This window comes from Sus scrofa, chromosome X (assembly GCF_000003025.6).
Source record: "Sus scrofa isolate TJ Tabasco breed Duroc chromosome X, Sscrofa11.1, whole genome shotgun sequence".
Classification (NCBI taxonomy): domain Eukaryota; kingdom Metazoa; phylum Chordata; class Mammalia; order Artiodactyla; family Suidae; genus Sus; species Sus scrofa.
The window spans coordinates 15,125,897-15,146,794 of record NC_010461.5 but is presented as its reverse complement, the minus strand read 5'-3'; the positions used below and the strand labels follow the sequence as shown (position 1 = coordinate 15,146,794).

The 20,898-nt window shown below is 47.2% G+C and overlaps 1 protein-coding gene across 4 annotated transcripts in view; it reads right to left on the bottom strand.

The window, feature by feature from the left end:
* The window catches only part of PPEF1 (protein phosphatase with EF-hand domain 1), a 140,186-nt gene that overhangs the window by 104,621 nt on the left and 14,667 nt on the right, over positions 1-20,898 (bottom strand). For 2 of the 4 annotated variants that reach the window (XM_021080644.1, XM_021080646.1), the window contains exons 4-6: positions 11,697-11,783; positions 8,098-8,197; positions 217-379 (exon numbers count right to left, since the gene is read on the bottom strand). In XM_021080644.1, the coding sequence (XP_020936303.1) occupies positions 217-265 (49 nt within the window). In that variant the 5' untranslated portion in view covers positions 266-379; positions 8,098-8,197; positions 11,697-11,783. Of the gene's footprint in view, positions 1-216; positions 380-8,097; positions 8,198-8,373; positions 8,534-11,696; positions 11,784-20,898 lie in introns of those variants that run through there. The other 2 variants (XM_013985973.2, XM_021080645.1) reach the window with 2 other exon arrangements.

Below are 20,898 nucleotides of genomic sequence, written 5' to 3'. Positions count from 1 at the left end.
TAATACGTGATGGTACAACATAAATTCAAAGCTACATCTTCCTAAGGGAGACTCCTACGTTATCCCAATATTTAACCTTCAGTTCAAATGATGGTGCCTCGCGCAGAATGGCACTGAGCAGTTAGAGAACTGCATGAGTAAATGAGAAAGGGGCAGAGGGTGAACGCAGCTCACCCCACTCTTCATCCTGGGAGACAGCACGCTCCTGGCACTCACCATTCTCCGATTTCCTGTCTTTCGCTGAAGACGAAGTGCCACAGCCCATGTCTTCTAATCATGTGTGTTCATGAATTCAACTTCTCATTCTAAACAGTGTGAAAAGTGCTTTCCTTCACGCTGCGAGGAGCCCCTCCTGGCTGATCCACTTCAGTCATAGATCCTGATGCGGAGGGAGGGAGGAAAACACCCGTTAACAACGAGGTATCTAAGGGTTGCTCAGCAGGGTTCATTTCATGCTTCTTCTCAACTGCTGCTGATCATGTGATGTGGAAAGTGATCAGACATAATCTAATCCTGGTGTATTTTCCAAATCACAGCAACAGTAACAGAGCAGCTAGAGACTGTGTTTCTGCAACACATAAATTATATTTTTTCCATGTCTAGGTCAAATCAATACTCTATGAAATAAAGCATTAAAAATGAAAAGAAAAATAGAAATGGAAGAGCACAGATTTTTTTTTTCTTTTTTTTTTTTTTTTTTTGTCTTTCCAGGGCCGCACTCACGGCATATGGAGGTTCCCAGGCTAGGAATCGAATCGGGGCTGTAGCTGCTGGTCTATACCACAGCCATAGCAACGCCAGAACCAAGGCGCATTTGTGACCTACACTGCAGCTCACGGCAATGCGAGATCCTTAACCCAATGAGCAAGGCCAGGGATCAAACCTGCATCCTCAGGGATCCTAGTCAGATTCATTTCCACTGAGCCATGATGGGAACTCCAGAGCATAGAATTTTCTATTTGAAATATAGGAATGGGATATGAAGGATCAGACATAATTTAAATGCTTTGATTTTAAACTCAAAATAGCTAAATCTGGAGTACCTTTATGGTGCAGTAGGTTAAAGATCCAACATTATCAATGCAGCAACTGGGGTCACTGTTAGCGCATGGGTTCATTCCCTGGCCTGGGAACGTCCGCATGCTACGAGCATGGTCAAAAAAGAAAAGTTAAATCTACCCGGGCTTTTAAGAACACAAATCGGAGAATGGCCATGAGACAACAACAATACATTTATACAACTATGCCAAAATTCAAATGAAAATGAATTCTTTGACTCGTTAAAAGGAGGCTCAAGGAGTTCTCGTTGTAGCTCGGCAGTAACAAACCCAACTAGTATCCATGAGGTTGCAGGTTCAATCCCTGGCCCTGCTCAGTGGGTTAAGGATCTGGTGTTGCCATGAGCTGTGGTGTGGGTCACAGATGCAGCTCGGATCTGGCGTTGCTGAGGCTGTGGGGTAGGCCGGCAACTGCAGCTCTGATTTGACCCCTAGCCTGGGAACCCCCATATGCCAAAGGTGTGACCCTAAAAAGACCAAAAAAAAGGAGGCTCAAGGCCTCGCCGGGGACTAAGGCATCAGAAACCAGGAAGTGCCCTTTCCAAACAAGCTCTCCAGGCCCTCGCACTCAGCAGGCCTTCCGATGGGTGAGCTGAAATGATAAGCTGAAACGGCTACAGTGGATCTTGCACAATCACTCCATGGAAGTGTTCAACAAAATTCCTTCCTGCAGTAATCCCACCTCATCATGCCTTTTTTGGGTGATGTTTCCTTTATTTTGCGATGCTCCAAACCAGCCTGATCTAATCTATTTGCATTTCTTAATGGTAACAAAGTCACAGAACAAAAGACTTGGGACTCTGCCAGGCATTTCTGTTTTTCCATTAGTACTACACTAAAAGCTTCAAAATGGCAATTCAACTAAAGAAAGGGACAAAATAAAGTGAGCAAAATATCTGAATTATGTAAATATTTTTAAAACAACAATAACCTTAATACACAGATATTCCGATCGGAGCTAGCTAGGCCTGCTTCTTTTATATACTGAATTAATTAACGCTCCTAAACCTTGGGTTACTTCCAAATTAGAGAGGCATTTCTTACAAATCTTTCTTATCTACATCATGGGTAAAAAACGTTAACAGGGTCAGCTCCAAGGGCAGAAAACCCTTGTGGCATTTCCGCCCCAGGCCCTTCTCCAGGGTCACCATGATCCAGCACACTCACACTCTCCGAGCTTATTTGCTGGCTTAGGTGGTGCATCATAACTACCCACCGACTTATCTGAGATGTCACAGGAAATTTCACTCAACATTTTAACGAAATTAGGGTATGTAATTGACACCTGGCATTCTAGGCTATCCTAGCAACAGCAGCCGCAGCAGAAGAGGAGGAGGAAGAGAGGAAGGAAGGAGGGAGTAAAAAAGGAAGGGAGAAAGGAAATCAGTTTGCCATTATTTTTAATAACAGAGTCATAGAAATTTAAAGGTGGGAGAGACTTTTTAAATCATCTAGAAGTTACACAAAGTGCCAGAAAGCTAAGCTACTTGCCTAATGTCACACAGACAAATTGGCTGTCAAACTTTGTTGCGTATTAGCATCACCTGGGGAGCTTTTAAAAGTCCCAGGGCTCAGACAGCGCCTCATCAAATTAGTCTCTGGGGATTTAAAAAAAAAAGCGTGATGGCTGAGGCCCATCCCCAGGGATTCGGATGTAATTGGTGCTGGGTGGGAGTTGGGCACCAAGAGGTTTCAAAGTTCCCCAGGTGATTCTAACGCGCGACAACACCTGACATCCTCTAATAGAAACGATGTTGTAGGGAAGCCATAGTGATGCTTAGTGATCATCGCATTTCCCTCTAAATGCTTTGACCCCATCTGTTTGGAACAGAATTTTTCCAGAGGTCATCTCAGGCAGTGACTTCAAAGGCACTATTGAGAGTTCCCGTGGCGGCTCAGGAGGCTGCAGATGCGGCTTGGATCTGGCGTGGCTGTGGCTGTGGTACAGGCTGGCAGCTGCAGCTCCAGTTCAACCCCTAGCCTGGAAACTTCCATAGGCCACAGGTTCGGCCCTAAAAAGAAAAGGCGTGGGGGCACTATTATAAGGCATTGGTTTCTGACATTTATTCTTTCCTCGAGTTTTGTTAGTCCTTTTTCATTTCTGGCCACACGTGGAAGTTCCCAGGCCAGGGATAGAACCCACATCACAAGAGCTACCCGAGCCGATGCTCTGATGATGCTGGATCCTTTAAGCAGCTGCACCACAGGAGAACTTCTTTTCTCGTTTTTGAAACTGGGGCACTATGTACCCACCACCTGCCTTTCCTCCATTCTCAGGAATTTCTCAGAGGTTATCTGCAGTGCCCATGGCAACATGTCTGCTGGGTTCTTCCTTCACCCCTCGAAGTAGTTCATCTGGTCCGGATGACTTTCTTCATGTGCTCTCCTACATGAGCATCGCAAAACTTACCATGGGAGAATTTCTTCTATTATTATTTACTTATTTACTTATTTTTGACCACACTCAGGGAATTGACGTTCCCAGGCTAGGGATCAAACCCCTGCCACAGCAGCAACCCAAGTTACAGGAGTGACAATGCTGGATTCTTAACCCATTGAGCCACAATGAAACTCCCAGGGAGACTATTTTTAAATGCAGACTTCCAGGTTTTGCTGCCAATGCTTGGATTCAAGCAGTACACAGGGGCCTGGGAATCTGCAATTAAAACTGCACCCTTAGTGAGACTCTGACACAAGCATTTCCCATATTTCAGTTTGAGAAACACCACTCTCCACATCTCCCTTGGGCTTTGCTTCCATCCTTAGGCTGTGTTTCCTACCCCTTTTTATGACTACATAAGCATTGGGCACTGAGTTAGGCAACACCAATTCAATGATAAGAAGTGATATAGTTCAAACTCAATTTTTTTCCAGAGGAAAAAAAACCCGAAAACAAAGCACTATCTTTCCAAAGGCATTTGGTTCTCAGCCACCTTTCAGTTAATTCATTTCACAACAAACAGAAGTCCACATACTAAAAAGTGTCAACTTGAGCACGTTTCTGCTAGATTATAAGTTCCACGGGTACCTTTCTTTCTAAACACTCCTGGAATTTCTGGCACCTATGTAGTGCCCTTCACCGTGCAGGTGTTTGATAAATGCCAAATGAATGAGTGAATGAATAAGGGAATAAATATTCCTAAGCCAGGGTCCTTTAAAAAAGAATGAATGCCAAGGGTGTTCCCACTGTGGCTCAGAGGGTCAAGGACCCACGTCGTCTCTGTGAGGATGTGGGTTCGATCCCTGGTCTCCCTCAGTGGGTTAAGTATCTGGCATCGTTGCAAGCTGCGGTGTACATCACAGATGTGGCTTGGATCTGGCGTTGCCGTGGCTGTGGTGAAGGCCTCAGCTGCAGCTCTGATCGACCCCTAGTCTGGGAACTTCCCTGTGCCACGGGTGTGGCCCTAAAAAGAAAAAAAAATGAATGCTAAAAGTAACTATTAGTCCATCATTTTGTGCACAGATACATGCTAGTTGATTACAGAAAAGCCTTTTATTAAACCAGAAAAGGGGTAGTGCTCATATATTCACTTTTAAAGAAAAGTTTTAAATCATGATAGAAATAAGAGTTGTTCTAGAAGTCTTGGGTTATTAGAAAAAAAATTGTTGTTAAGACTTTTTACATTATTAAATAATAATAATTTAATTCCCTCGGGTAACAGGTAAAACAAAAGAAAACAAAGAGGCAGCTCATTTTAATTCTCAACAAAACAAGGGCTGGTTAAGGCCAGGTCCCACTTACTGCTCCCACACGCTGCCCAACCTAGACTGCAACCTCCCACTTAAACCCTGAGAGGGCGGCACGTTTGTAAGCGGTGCATGTGCCTTTGAGGACATCTCTGGGTGATGCAAATCTGCATCCATTTGCAGATTTGTTTGTTTGTTTGTTTTAGGGCCACACCTGGAGCCTATGGAAGTTCCCAGGCTAGGAGGTCAAACTTGTGGCAAACACTGGATCTTTAACCCACTGAGCGAGGCCAGGGATGGAACCTGCATCCTCGTGGATACTAGTCGGGTTCTTAACCCACTGAGCCACAACAGGAACTTGGGTGATGCAAATCTGATAAAAAATGATTTGGGGATTTTCCATTATTTTCGACAAATCTAGGCTTCTCCCATGCTTCACCCTCTGTCAGCATTAGATAAGCACTTAGTGTGCCAAAGAAGTCTCTGAAGAAATGATCCCCTGGGGCCTGAAAGGGGTTCTCCAGCTCAAGAGGTGGGGGGGTTGTGCAGCATTCACAAAGACCCCCGGATGCCGCAGCGCAGTGGGTGACGTAAACCACTGAAAAGGCGCACACTGGCCAAAAAGAGCTCGAAACTTAGTGCTGCTGCCCCTACCGATACACACCAAGGATGGTTTTAAAGCATCAACATAAAATAGTGACTCATCACTGGGACTGGCTCATAATCTGCAAAAGGAAGGTCCTCTGGGGCTTCTGCTAAAAGGTTTTTACGCAGGGAGGGGAGGTTAGCGGGAAAGAACTGGAGGGTGGGACTGCAGGACCGTGTTGGGTTCTTTTCAGCTTAACCGCTTTTCACTTCCTGAGGTGGAAACAGAAGGAAAGAACAAAAGATGGCCCTTGCAGCCAACCCTGCCTTGGCCACCAAGCACCCTCAGACACCCCAAGTTGTTCTTAATCCTTTTTTTTTTTTTTTGTCTTTTTGTCTTTTCTAGGGCTGCTCCCGCGACACATGGAGGTTCCCAGGCTAGGGGTCTAATCGGAGCTGTAGCTGCCAGCCTATGCCAGAGCCACAGCAACACCAAATCCGAGCCACGTCTGCAACGTACACCACAGCTCACGGCAACGCTGGATCCTTAACCCACTGAGCAAGGCCAGGGATCGAACCCGCAACCTCATGGTTCCTAGTCGGATTCGTTAACCACTGCGTCATGACGGGAACTCCTTAATCCATTCTTGATTTTCTTTCAAAGTGCATCTCTACTGAACACCCACACCTTGGCTCAGCCACCTTGACCTTGGTTCCGCTCTGCCGGTGGCACTCACTCTAGATGTGAATTGGGCGGATTCCCATGCTTGAAGCTCAGCTCTCCCTAGAGATAGTGACTTTTGTGAGAAATCTGTCCTCTAGGTCTGGCCCTGAGGACTCCAAATGCAGAGCCCACCGTCAGTCGAGGGCCCCACAGCCCAGCCCTCAAAGTGAGAGGTAGGCAGGCCGGTCTAATTCCTCCCCCTTGGGTGGCGAGACACGAGCATGGAAAACAGACAGCTCTTCAGGCTCGGCCTGATGCATTCTCTTCGACTTTCACTGAAACAGAGGTCTGTGGCCTAGAGATAACTAAGGAGCACAGACAAGGGTAGAGGAATCTCTGGCAGACCATTCTAGAAAGGCCCCTTCCGCCACTACCTTTCCAGTAAAACACCACTGTAGCACTTGCTTCCGTCCGGGGTCTTAAATGAGTCAGGGAAGGTCTCTAAGACTGAGCTGGTGATTAATCCTGGGTCCACGAAAGGGTGAGAAAAAGGGGAAACGATACTAAGCAGCAGAAGGTATCTGAGGGTGTCTGTTGCTGCATCAGACTGAACTGTGATGGGGAGGCAGCCTGGCCTAGGGCCAGGTTTTCCGCAGTGTGTCTGTGGAAGAGTAGGATCTGTGTGCTTTATGGTTCTAGGAATAAGATCGAAACAGGTCCACCATCAAATAAGTGCAGGAGAAGTAGGACTAAAAGGTTTCTTTAATACAGGACTCCTCAGAGCCTTCTGGGTGTTAATATGCATCTCTAATATGAATCGCTAAGAATGAGCTATAGCGTCCACTGTACCCCAAAGAGCCTTGCAGGCAGTCCTTTTGAGATAAAGTATCTCAAAAATACCTATTGTTCCTACGCGCTGTGCTGTGCGTAAGGCTGGCCCAAAGGAGCCGGGGTTTAGAAGTCACACAAACCAGAGTTGAAGTTCTCAGCTAGATGTGAATTCCTCCGCACCTCAGTTTTCTCCAAAGAAAATAGGGACAGTAACCCCTACCTCACAGACCTGTAATGAAAACTACGGAGAAGGTCTGTAGTGGAAAAAACTGACTGGAACAAAGAGCAGTTCTTCCGAGCTGGTGAGTTAGGAGGAGCCATGCCCGGGTGGTACCCATTGTGCGCCAAGTGCTGATTGCGCAAATGTCTTCCTTCCAGATGCACTGTCAGGGGCCTCCCAGAACCCGGAGGGTGTCTCCCAGGACAAGTGTAAGTGCAGACTCACACAGAAATGGACTCTCTTCCCCTGAGGGCACAAGGATCTTAAAAAAAAAAAGGCTTTACCAGTAACAATAATAACAGCTAAAATCATTGAGGGACATTTACTCAGCGCAGGGGGTACCTTCTATTTCTATTGTTCCAGTTCACCTTCACGGCGACCTTCAGGGCAGGTATCAGCCCTCCCATATATCACAGGATGAAGAAACCCAGACTGGGAAATGCAACCTCACGCTCCCTGGCACAGCGGATCTGTGGCAGAACTGAAGGCCCATTCCACTCAACGTTCAAAGAGCAAAAATGTCTGTCCACCCAAAGGTTAGCTGTGCCTTGGTTTCAGGACCCAATTTGATCAATCTCTGGAAGCACTACACCACTAAAGAGAATTCTCGAACACTGCAAGCAATTCAATTTCCCTTTCTTACAGATGCATGGGAACCCTGTGGTCCTCTGAGACAGGAGGGCAAGGGAGCTCAAGGAAGATTTCTGCACATGAAGTCTAATCGGGAACGCCCCAGGAGGGGCCCAGAGGTGTTTCTCAAAAATATCCCTCTCTCCTTTCTAGCTCTCAAATGGCCACAGAGTTTTCCCAAGCACGGAGCTCATGTGAAATAGGCCACAATCCCTGAGCCTGCCAAGTCCCCTGTACAGCTTTTTAAGACGATGACGACCGATTGGCAATCAGCATCTTGGAGAAAAAACATTCCGGGAAATTACAAAGCAATAAAATAAACTCCAGAGAGCACACATTTCCTGTTCGGTTGCTATACAATACAGGCTGACGATGTAGACTTCCGTTTGCCCAAAACACTGGAGAACAAACAAACATATTACCTGTTTCTTCTGCTTGGTCAGTGCAGAGGTTTATCCTCGCCCCAGGTGTCTCAAGAGAAACAAAACCGGGAAAAAACTTCTCTACGAGGGATGTAGAGGCCTGAAAGAAAAGAGGTACAATTCCAGCTCTCTCTGGAGCATCCTCCTACACACACACACACACACACACACACACACACACTCACACACTCCACACATCTCGTGTCTCTGCAGCTCTCTGAAGGGAGAGCTCTTGTTTAAATAAATCAAAAAAAATAAATACACATGCACACATACAAAGAAATAACTTGAACAGGCTTTGCCTTTCAGCCTGGAAGGCCAGCCCAGAGCCACAGATCCGGGAGCGGCCGGGCTGGCTCGGGTGCCGCAGCTGGCTGCCCCAACCCTGCCCTGCTCCCTGCCAAGAGATAAAGGGATGCGCTCAAGTAATGGGCTGTGGTCACATGACTGCTTCCAAGGGGAGCAGGCTCTGCACAGGCAGGACCAGACTGCTGTTTGCATAAACAATCCGATCAGTAGAAAAATAAAAGATGAATTTCCGAAAAAATGGGCAGAAAAGCACTCAGGGGCTGACTGTGTAGGTCCACGGAGGATAAAACACTACAGTAGCATGGGCACCATTAAGAGAAGCAAGTGGGAACACCAAACAGTCCTCGTTAGGACTTGAAAAGCCCTTGGCTGCTACACTGCAAATTCACTTAAATGACATTCTTACCCCTACAGCTATTCCGTCAGCTGCCTGTTGGAAAACATGAAACCGGGTCCCCTTAAAACCGAGTTCCTCTGCCGAGCTCGTGATTAAGCTCTCTGTGCAAAACCTGGTTTCCTTTCTTGCCCTGCACCTGTTCCCCCACAGGATTGCGACAGGTCAAAAACAAACAAACAAACAAACAAAACAAAACAAAACCAGCGGGCGTGCTGAAACCAAGCAGGACTCTGTAGGGCCTTCCTGGGCATACAAGTTCCTCTGTGTCCCGTTTCTTGTTAGGAGAGAAAAACGGCTCCCTGCGTTCCCAACAGCAGACTCGAGCAGTTCATGATCAGGACAATAGAGTCAGAGGCCTCCTCGCGCCTCCGGGAGGGGCCTGCACAACAATCTGAGGCATATCTGAGCTGTTGCCCAGAAACTGCGCCACCTCACCCAGGTGCAGGATGAGACGCCGTGCTGGCCATCAGGTCGACTGGGACCAGAAGGCTGAGATTCTAGAAACATCATCCTGTTACCTCTGAACCAACCAGAGAAAGGTCCACGAGCTTAGCACGCATCTTACGATCCGCTTCCCCAACACTCAGTTTAAACACTCTTGCCGCGAGCCATCAGGGAGTTTGGTCTTTGGAGTACGAACTGCCTGTTCTCTCTCCTTGCTTGGCACCCTGCACATAAACCCTGACTTTGCTGCAATCCCCTGCTGTCAGAGTCGGGCTTTCTGCACCACAGGCACAGGCGCCCTTGCTCGCTAACAAACGTATCACCCCCTTTCATCGGCGAAACGGAAAAGGAAAGTTGACCTGCGAGTCTGCTGAGTTTGAGAAGAGGAAGAAGACACAGTAGAAAAACTGAAGTGCCCGCGGCCGTACGGGATGCCACCGGCCTCAGGCCTGCTGGCTTCTGAGGCAATCCAGGGGCGATCTTGTTCCTGGGGTCTCACACCGACCGCAGCTGCACCAACAGCAATATTCCTCCCAAACGCCTCCTAGCAGGTTACACAGCAGGTGTGTTTTCGAGCTTGCTGGCCTTAGGCATCCTGAGCCAGGATTTAAAAGTCTCCAGCCATAATCATTTCATAACCCCACCCAAGCTGCTCTTTAGCCAATTCCTTTCTGCAATTGAGAACCACAGGAGATGCAGTAAAGTGGTTACCTAGCTTACTATTTAATCTAATGGAGTCACTTTAAAAATAACTGGAAAGGCAGTTCTGGGCTTCTGGACTCCTATTAACATATTAAATATTATCAGAGGGCCTCATTACGAGGCAATACAACCATACCGGTTTCCAAGGCAGAGACTCCAAGACTCGGACCTGACGAGGCTGCCATATGCACTGTAAATGACAGTCCGATTACCCAGGCTCCCAGAAAAAAAGAGTGGATAATGTCGCTATATGGCTGGTTTTTCTGCCAAATGCCTATTCCATCCACAATGATCAAATGACGGCTCTGTCTAGATACAGTTGTTCAAATGTCACCTCCTCGGTGTGAAGCCTTTCCTGAATCACCAAAGGGGAGTTAGTCATTCTGTCTTCTGGCTCTCAAAGCCATGTGCATGTCCAATTATAGAACTTCCCAAAGAGCGCAGCTATTTGCCCTTTTACATGTGAAATCCTGAAGGAAAAGGATCCCCGCCCATTCCTCTCGGCATCTCTAGCACCAAACGCAAAAAGAGGTACGGGAGGGGAGCAGGTTTGGCCACCCAAAATATGCCACTTGGGCGTGAGAATTATTTTGAGCTAAAGGCAATCGAAACCCCAGCAGATTTAGGAAAAGCTCTGTACCTTCCCCTCGGTTGCCTAAAATGACTTTGGAAAGGGGCCCTGTACCAGGAAGAGACCTATCACCAGAGATACCTTTTTACCTAAGAAACTCATCCCTCTCACAGATGTCTGTTTTCCAAACCTCTCCTCTGCCTTCCTGCAAACAGCCTTCCTTTCCTCTGGACCCCCGACCCCGAGCCCCTTTCCTCAGCTCGGGATGTTACACAGGCTTCAATTACCTGGCTGCCTTTGGAGTCATCCCATCTTTATGGGACCCCGTAGGTACAAAATGAAATTTGTTTTTCTCCGGTTAATCCGTCACATCAATTTAATTATCACACCACCCAACGAACCTAGAAGAAGGGAAAAGAGTTCACCCCGACAACTACACTCCAGCAAACCCACTAAATACACCACCTCATGTCAAACCAGAATGATACTTCCTGTTCGCCTACGCAATTCTACGCTCAATCCCTAATAAACTAGGAGGCGTACTAGCCCTAGTAGCCTCAATCCTAATTCTAGTCCTAATACCTATACCACACACATCCAAACAACGAAGCATAATATTTCCACCACTGAGTCAATGCCTATTCTGAGTGCTAGTAAGTACTCCGTATTTCTTTAATCACAGAAAGAAACGAAAGGAGGGAAAGAACTCATGATTTAGGTGGTTATTTGAATAACCAGTCTCTGCACCACGAACTGGATTGGCTGTGCCCTTTACGGGATTTGCATAAAATTTAGATTTGCTTAAAATCAAGAACCTCGCCATATTGTTCCACTGTATGAAGAACGCTAAAATGTTGCTTTGAGCACCACGATGAGTCCTGTGGCCAGCCTGCCATGTTAAATGAACCAGCCACGATGTATGGGAATAAACTGCGATGATAACATACATTGAGCACTTGCCATGCTCTAGGCACCCCTTAATTTCACACGTGTTAATCTCATTTAATCCACACACCATCCGATGAGCTATATGTTATTATTATTCCTACTTGCACATGAGGAACTAGAGCCCAAAGTCAAAAAGCAAATGAGTGGCAGAGCTGTGATGTGAACTCAAGCACCTCGACTCCAGAACCTCCACTAAGAATCATTACACTAAACTGCTTCAGTCAGCACCTTTTGTGTTCACAAAATGAAGCTTTCCGCCTCTTTGCAGATGCTCTCTGGCTTTCTTCTTGCTAGGCAGGGATGTGTTCTCCAAGTCTGAAAAAAAAAAGGACAAAATAACATTCACAGTTCTAAATTCACTCATTAAGAGACTTATACCCCTCACAGACCAGGTGGGTCGATTTCTCTCTCCATGGGCACATCATCGCATGAGAAGAGTCAATAGGAAAGGTGACAGCTCAATTTCCCCCTTGGAAAAGGCCACAGAAACACCAAATCATTCTTAACCAAGATGCACTGTGCTCTTCTATCCAATTCAACACTTTTTTTTTTTTTTGGCCACACTTGCAGCTTGTGGAAGTTCCGAGACCAGGGATAGAACCTGTACCACAGCAGTGACAACAGCAGATCCTTAACCTGTTAGGCCACCAGGAAACTTCACAATGCAACACATTTTTAATGAGCACCCTCTATGTGGCGGGCACTGTGCGGAGGGACAGGGACATAAGTAGCGAACTAAATGGTTACGACCGGGTGAGGCAAACACGTAGGTAAATAAGAAATTAAGATAAAATTACAAATTTAAAAACTGTCTCCCCGTTTGGAATAGAAGCTCCAGGAACATAAAACAGTGGCAGGCACGTAACAGATACCGATTACATGAATAAATGAAAAAGCAATACAGAATGACAAAATCTCTAACAGGACAGATAGGGGGCACAGAAAGGGGGATGAGGCAAGCCTTTCTAGAAGCGATGCCCTGGCTGAGACCTGACAATTGCACGACCAGAAGGTAGGCGTTCACAAGAAGCAAAGAGATGAGGGAGAAAAAAAGGTGTAACTTAACAAGAATGTGAAACAGGAAAGAATGTGAAACAAAAATCAAAATGAACTGAGTTCCTAATTGTAATGCAATTACTTACAAGCAGAGAGAGAAAAGCGTTCATCGAAATCTACTGATTGAAAAATGGCAGCCTCCCAGAGGTCCCCTTGTGGATCAGCAGTAACGAACCCAACTAGTGTCCACGAGGACGCAGGTTCGATCCCTGGTCCCGTTCAGAGGGTTAAGGATCTGGCGTTGCCATGAGCTTCGGTGTAGGTCGAAGACACAGCTTGGATCCTGCTTTGCTGTGGCTGTGCTGTAGGCCAGCGGCTACAGCTCTGTTAGACCCCTAGCTTGGGAACTTCCATGTGCTATGGGTGAGGCCCTAAAAAAAAGGGAAAAAAAGAAAAATGGCAGCCTCTCCACTTCTTTTTTTTTTTTTTTTTGTCTTTTTATCTTTTTTTGTTGTTGTTATTTCTTGGGCCGCTCCCGCAGCATATGGAGGTTCCCATATGCTGAACCTAGGGGTTGAATCGGAGCTGTAGCCACCGGCCTACGCCAGAGCCACAGCAACGCGGGATCCGAGCCGCCGCGTCTGCAACCTACACCACAGCTCACGGCAACACCGGATCGTTAACCCACTGAGCAAGGGCAGGGACCGAACCCGCAACCTCATGGTTCCTAGTCGGATTCGTTAACCACTGCGCCATGACGGGAACTCCAGCCTCTCCACTTCTGCAGGCTGGACCTACTCTTGCTTCGCTGTCTTAGTGGTCTCTCCTTCCCTTCCCAATTCTCCTGGGTTTGCATTCGCCTTCCAAATAAAGCTGCTCTCAAATGCTTGTCTTCGGGTCAGCTTCTGAGGGAACCCGAACCAGGACACTTGGTTAGTCTATGGTAGTAGCAAACTATGCAAAGACGGAGGGGAACAGAGAAGCCTGGTGACCTCACGAGAGGCAGAATGGGTACGACAGGCCAGCCGCTCCTACTTCACAAGCTTCCCGGAGCTGGCCACAGGTCCAGTTTCTACCAAGAAAGTCATCCTAACGGGCAGCAGCTCCCATTACTGGTCATGATACACACTGGGGGATGTGCTAGAATCTAGGCAAAGCAGCTGGACTTGGGAATAGACAGAGAAAAAATGATGTGTGCACATCTATTTGGTGCTGAGTACTTTGGGTGCCTGCCCACTCAGGGCCCCTGCGACCTCAGTCCCTGTAGGCACCAAAGGGGGGAGCTCGGACGGGGCTGGCCTCCCAGCTCTGGCAACTCGCAGCCAGCCCTCTGGCTAGCCCCGGTGCCAGGGCTGTCACCAAACTCAGGTTCAGCTGCTGGCCACTCAAAAGCCAATACACCCAGCCCTAAGCAAGCCTCCAAACCTGACTCTTGCCCTGTGATCCACATCATCTGAGTGGTAGTTAGAAAGGAAAGGCTGCTTTACTTCAGGAGGCCAGCAACCTGGGGAGAAGGCGGACTAGTGTCCCAAAGCCAACTCGGAAAATCCTGCTCAGCTGTGAAAGTTTCTAAAGGGAGAATCATTTGGGGAGGGGAGTCAGAGAGTTCGTTATCGTCCACAGTGAGCTGACTTTCTTCTGACTGGTTGGTGGTGAGGTAAGAGGATGGGGTACGGGAAGCTTGTGCTCAGCCTAAAGTTCCCTTCCTCCACCGAGGTAGGGGCCTCAGTGCCTGCGGAAGAACTCAAAGGTACCGCGAGGTCTGCTCCTTGACAAGGAACCAGGTGCCTGCTGCACTACTGTTTCGTAACCGCTACTCCTTTGCTTTTGTTTTATTGTTGGTTTGTTTGTTTTTTAGGGCTGCACCCACAGCACATGGAGGTTCCCAGGCTAGGGGTCCAATGGGAGCTGCAGTTGCCAGCCTACACCACAGCCACAGCCACGTGGGGTCCGAGCCGCGTCCATGACCTATGCCACAAGCTCACGGCAACGCCAGATCCTTAACCCACGGAGGGAGACCAGGGGTCAAACTTGCACCCTCATGGTTCCTAGTCGGATTCGTTTCTGCTGTGCCGCGACGGGAACTCCTACTCCTTTGTTTTTGCATTCCCTCCTTTCCGTGATTAGTGACTGACTATTTAAATCTGCCCTTTGGAACTCAGGGAAGATGAAGGAGGCTGAATGAAGTCTATTTCCTACAAACTAGAAACAGAAAGGATTTGTACCCGGGAGGTCCCACAGGGTCCTGCTCCATTTCAGAGCCAGCGGTGAGCAATCACACCCAATCCCAGCTTCCTAGCCCCGAGTAGTCTCCAAACTGAGGTACCTGTCCCACAGCAAATGCACAGAAGGTCTGCTGGACAACAGAAAGCAAAATATTAGAACGCATATTTTTAACTATTATTCTTTTTGAATTTCCTATTTTCATGTACGTTTGATAATGTACATGATGTATGAGTTCGGTAGAATTCGTTGTAAATAAACAGATATAACGGTATCAGAGATCCATTCTCAAAAAGCTTCTACTGTGAGAGGCTCATGATCAGAAACATTTGAAGAACCTTGATTTAAAGAGTTTGCTTCCTTTTGAAGAGAGAGTAGGAATACTAAGTAGTTTCAGCATTTTAATAAAGAGAAAGGATCAAGCACACTTCCAGGGGTGAGTTCTGGGTATTGAAAAACCATATTAAGTAGGAGACAAGAAAAGCCAGATTTGGCAAGTTATTAGAAAATCATTAAAATAAATCAAAAATGGATTATAAGTCACTAGCAGGTGAAATAAATTCATAAAGGCCAGCGCTGGACAGATAGACTTGTCTGTTAAGGTCACTTGGTCAGCAGCCACAATGACAGGCTGAAATAGCCGTCACGTTTTGAAGTTTATAAATTCATCATTGAAAAGGCTCCATCTTAGGTACGAAAGTTGAGCTTTCCATGGTTGTGATTTAATAAACAGAAGATTAGTAGATATCAGAATTTTGACCACTGCTTAATCTATCCCTAGCTTTGTCCTAGATAGCTTGAGTTAAAAACAAAACACAACAAAAACCTGGAGTTCACACTGTGGCTCAGTGGGTTAAGGAACCGGCATTGTCTCTGTGAAGATGCGGGTTTGATTCCTGGCCTCGCTCAGTAAGTCAAGGATCCAGCATTGCTGCAAGCTGCGGCAGACGTTACAGATGTGGCTCGGATCCAGTGTTGCCGTGGCTGTGGTGCAGGCCACACCGACAGCTCCAATTCGACCCCTGGCCAGGGAACTTCCACATGCTGCAGGTGCAGCCGTAAAAAGCGGGGGGCGGGGGGGGGGAGAGAGAGCCAACTTCCTTAAATTAATCTTGAATGTTCACAAATCAAATGAAAAAGCTTCACAGAAATTAAAACAGAATAAGGACAGCACTCCACTCTATCTAATGGAGTGAAGCTATTAAACAGGGACAGGCTCCATGGAGCAGCTATTTGAAGACTGTGGCAAATTCCAAGGCGACCCCCAGTGATCCCGGCCTCCTGGTGTTCATGCCTTTGTGTAATCCCTCCCTTTCAGTGTGAGGCCGGACTAATGACTAACTTCTCATCAACAGAACATGGCAAATGTGTTGGGTTATGAAAGATCATGACTTTCTGTCTTGCTACCAGACTCTCTCCACTGCCTTCGCCACTTGCGTGCTTTTGCTGGAGCAAGCTGCCATGCTGCAGAGGCCCACGTGGTACGGGACTGCGGCATGTCCCTGGCTAAAAGCCAGCAAGGAATTGAAGCCCTGAGTCAAACAGTCCTGGAGAAACTGAATCTTGCCAACAATCATGTGAGCTTGGAAGCAGATCCTTCCTCAGTTAAGCCTTAAGATGACTGCAGCCCAGCCAACGCCTTGATTACAGCAGCTTGTGGGAGATCCTGAGAGAGAGGGCCCACATAAGCCATGCCCGGGTTCGGGACCCACAGAAGCTGTAAGATCATAAATGTGCACTTTAAGCCTCTAAGTTTTTTGGTAATTAGTGACACAGCAATAAATAACTAACACAGGACTCTGGAAAGTAAACAGCAGAGGGCATATTGAAGAAGATCAGAGTTGGAAGCACCACCACGCTGTGGTGAGGTGACCATTTTTCCCCCTCTTGCTCCCCAGAATGGATTCAAGGAAGCAGAAATTCAAATCAAAAGCACAGTGAAACAACACTGCACACCTACTAGATTTTTCACAAGTTCTAACAATATGCGATGCTGGCCAGGATGTGGAGCAACTAGAGCTCGTAGACTTTGCTGGGGGGGGGGGGCAGGAATGCAAAATGGTACAGCCACTCTGAAAACGTTTGGTAGTTTCTTAGAAAGTTGCACATACACTTTCGTATCACAGCAATCCTACCCCAGGAGGTTTACGCTGAAGAAATGAAAGCTTATATTCAAACCAAAACCTGTACATAGGATCATATGGGCAAATAGTGAAAACACCCCAAATGTCCTTGGAAGGGGGAATGGATACACAAACTATTTCCATGCAGTAGAACACTACTCACCAGTAAAAGGGAACAAACTTTTGATACATACAACCTGGAGGAATCTCAAAAGCATTACACTTGGTGAAAGAAGGCGGGCTTAAACCGCTGAGTATACTTAAAGGATATCCTCCAAAAGACAAAACGGTCGGTCGGTCGTTACGGAGAACCGATTAGTGGCTGCCATGGTTTAGGGGGTGAGGGAGGGTGTGACTACAACGGACCAGCAAAAGGGAATTTGGAGGCGATGGTCTGTACCCCGATTGTGGTGGTGCTTACATCAACCTACCCGCAGGTCAAAACTCACAGAACTGTACGACAAGAAATCGGTTTTACTCTAATTTAAAATAAATGTTTTTAAAAACTTCAGGCATTCCCTGGCGGCCTAGTGGTTAAGGACTAGGCGTTGTCACTGCTATGGCTCAGATCTGATCCCATGCCGTGGGCACAGCCAAAACATTAATTAATCTTTTCTTGTCTTTTGTCCTTTTAGGGACACACCCGCGGCATGTGGAGGTTCCCAGGCTAGCGGTCTCATCGGAGCTGTAGCCTCCAGTCTACACCACAGCCACAGCAACGCCAGATCCAAGCCACATCTGCGACCTACACCACAGCTCACGGCAACGCTGGATCTTTAACCCACTGAGCAAGGCCGGGGATCGAACCCAAAACCTCATGGCTCCTAGCCGGATTCGTTTCCGCTGCACCATGAGGGGAACTCCCTTAATTAATTAATTTTAAAACAAAACAAAAGCAAACTTCAGAGCTGGCTCTGGCTTAGCGCCTTTGGGTCTGCAGATATTCAAGTCCCCATGGGCTGACGCTAACTGCCAAGGCACTTCCTAAAGCCCAGCCAGAAGCAGCATCTTCCACTGTAAACTCAGAGCACTAAGGACGACGCTTGTCCTTCTCTCTGACGTCACCCTCAGTGCTCTCTCCATGGGCAAAATTCAAAAAACAGAGATCCCAGTGAGAAAACGTACCCCATCCATCCTTTTCTTAACAGACACTTACTGAGCAAGCTCCAGCTACGAGGCAGTGACACAAAGATGAAAGCATTCCGATCCATTTCCTTCCCAGGCGCACAGCGGAATGAGGGACATGGGCCTGTCCACAAATGATGGCAAGACAGGGAGGTGTCCAGAGTTCCCGTTGTGGTGCAGTGGGTTAAAAAAAATCTGACTGCAGGGGCTCAGGTTGCTGCAGAAGCGCAGGTTCAATCCCCTGCGCAACACAGTGGGTTAAAGGATCCGGAGTTGCCACAGCTACGGCTTGGCTTCAATCCCTGGCCCAGGAATGCCACATGCCGCAGGTGCGGGCATTTAGAAAAGCAAAAGGAGGAGGTGTAGATACAGAGACAGGCCGTGTGTTGCTGGAGCCCAGAGGGATACGAGCCCTGCCAGGGCGAGTCGGGAAATGCTTCCTAGACCATACAGAGATGGACGAGGGCATTCCAGGGAATGCAGGAGCGCGTTAGACTTGAGTAATGTTTCCTGAGACTGGATAGAGGCTGTGGAGAGCAGGGGGTGGGGAGGTGAACCTGAGGAGGCAGGCTGGTGCCAACCGTGATCATTCTTGGTTTTTTTTGTTTTTGTCTTTTTAGGGCCGCATCCACGGCACATGGAGGTTTCCAGGCTAGGGGTGGAATCGGAGCTGTAGCTGCCGCCCATACCACAGCCACAGCAATGCCAGATCCGAGCCCTGTCTGCGACCTACACTGCAGCTCAAGGCAACAACAGATCCTTAACCCACTGAGTGAGGCCAGGGATCGAACCTGCGTCCTCATGGATACGAGTCAGATTCATTTCCACTGAGCCACGATGGGAACTCCTGATGGTTTTTGTTAATAATAGCAAAGAATTCACACTTTAAGCAGGGAAGGGACTGCAATTTCAAATGCTTACATGGGCTGGAGTAGATAACATAAATGAGTAAAGCACTCTGGGTGGAAATGATGGGACATTCTAGAGAGCCGTTGTCTAAATGAGGCAGCTGCTACTTACGGGTAGTTCCCTCTTAGGCTGCCATCCAGAAATGTTGGCCCAGTGTTGCCCAGTATAATTTTTCAAGAGAAGCTGGACATATTTTTATGTAAAACTCCCTATTTTTGAAAGTCAGAATGAGTAACTTTCTACAAATTTAGGATAACATTGACTACAAGGTGTACCATTATGTTACGCACCAATAAGAAAGAAAAAAGCCACCCATCAAACTATGACACGCCATTGATTTTAATCCATATTCCATTTTCAGAGGTGCTAAAATGCAAAAAAAAAAAAATGTGCATCTTGGAATCGATGAAAGGCAGTAATTCTCATTTTCTCAAAACACTATACAGATTCCTGTGTGAGCTGCCAGATTACAGACCCCGTTCAAGTGAGGGGGAGCCCGAGAGGAATCTGATTAGATTCACACTTGAAGAAGCTCACTCTGGGGGTCAGCGTGATGACCTAGGAAAGAGCCTGCCCTAGGAAGATCAACAAGGAAGCTCTTGCAAGAATCCAGGAGACGGCCGATAAAGGCTGGCTGAAAGCATGGCGGTGGAGGTGGAGAGGAGGGGCCAAATGCAAAAGCCTTTCAGGTAATAAACCCCGCAGGTCCCAGGCTGGGTACAGGGCATAAGGGAAGGGGACAAGCATGTTTATGGTGCAGAGAAATAACGAGTTAAAATGTCCCCGAGGCAGTATAAGCTCGTGTTTAAAGCCCAGAAGATAACTCAGGTCTGCAGATGCTGATTAAAGAGGTCACCGGGTTCCTGGTAACAGCTAAGCGATTAGAGAAGATAAAACAGGCAGGGAGAGCTTGTAAAATCAGAAGGCAAGAGGGGCAAAATCAGAAGCCTGGGGAATAGAGAGATTTAAAGGGAATGAGGAGGAAAGAGCAAACCAAGGAGACTAAGAAAGGAACAATCTGGAAAGGAAGAGGCCCAGGAGAGAGGAGTATCTGTAAACCAAGGGAGCTAGGTATTATCACATAATCCAACATACCTGGATCTGTACTCACTGCACAGAAGTAATTTACCTTGGCAGTGTACAATTCTGATTTTCAGAGTTATGGGTATTTTGCATGAATTCCAAATCAGCTTATCAGAACTGCTTCTTATTTACAGAGCTGTGATATTTTTAAATATTGCCACAATCTGTTCCTTTAGCTTGTATGTGCCTGCGTTTTGCATGCGTCTCAGTGTGACATCTAGCATGAGTCAATGGCAGAACAATGGTAATTCCTTACTGCTGCTTTTTTTTTTTTTTTCCTTCTGCAGGAGCTATTAATCTGCCATTCCAAGACAAAAGTAAAACAAAGAATATACATTTATGCAACTCCCTCTCATATCAAAGCACTGGAAATCGGGCAAAACTGAACTAGGCCCAGATGGCGGAGTCCCCGTGTAAGATCATCATGAGAGTCTTGGCCCAGAGCTGTGTAACAGCTGAGCCTGTGATGTGGCAGGATACTCTGGCCCTTCGGGTTTGTTCAGAAAGGTCCTTCATGTTATGGAAGAGGAAACCAAGCCCTGAGAGGTTAAGTAGCCTCCCCAACATCAGTCCTACAACTTGGTGGCCAGTACTCTTTCCAGTACACGAAGGTGACCCAATTCCACTCTCTAAAGACAGCTCCGATACAATATTTACTAAAGTGCGACAAGCTCCATATACAAAACATTAAGTCTACCAGAGTTGGCCAAACAACTAAACACAGAGAGGAAGGAGGGTAACTTTCAATCATATGGGTCCGTGCCGAGCCACATCTCATTCACCTGCTCCTTTAAGAGTTCTTACCCTTCCCTCTAAGCTTTACCAGTTCCACACAGGTTCAAGAAAAAGAGACTCCTAGATCTTCACTTTGTTGGCTGCTGAATCTTTCAGCCTGACCTGCAGGCTCAGGACACAATCCATCGCCACACTTAGATCTTACTTAGAGAGGATTCCCTGGCGTCATCTAGAAC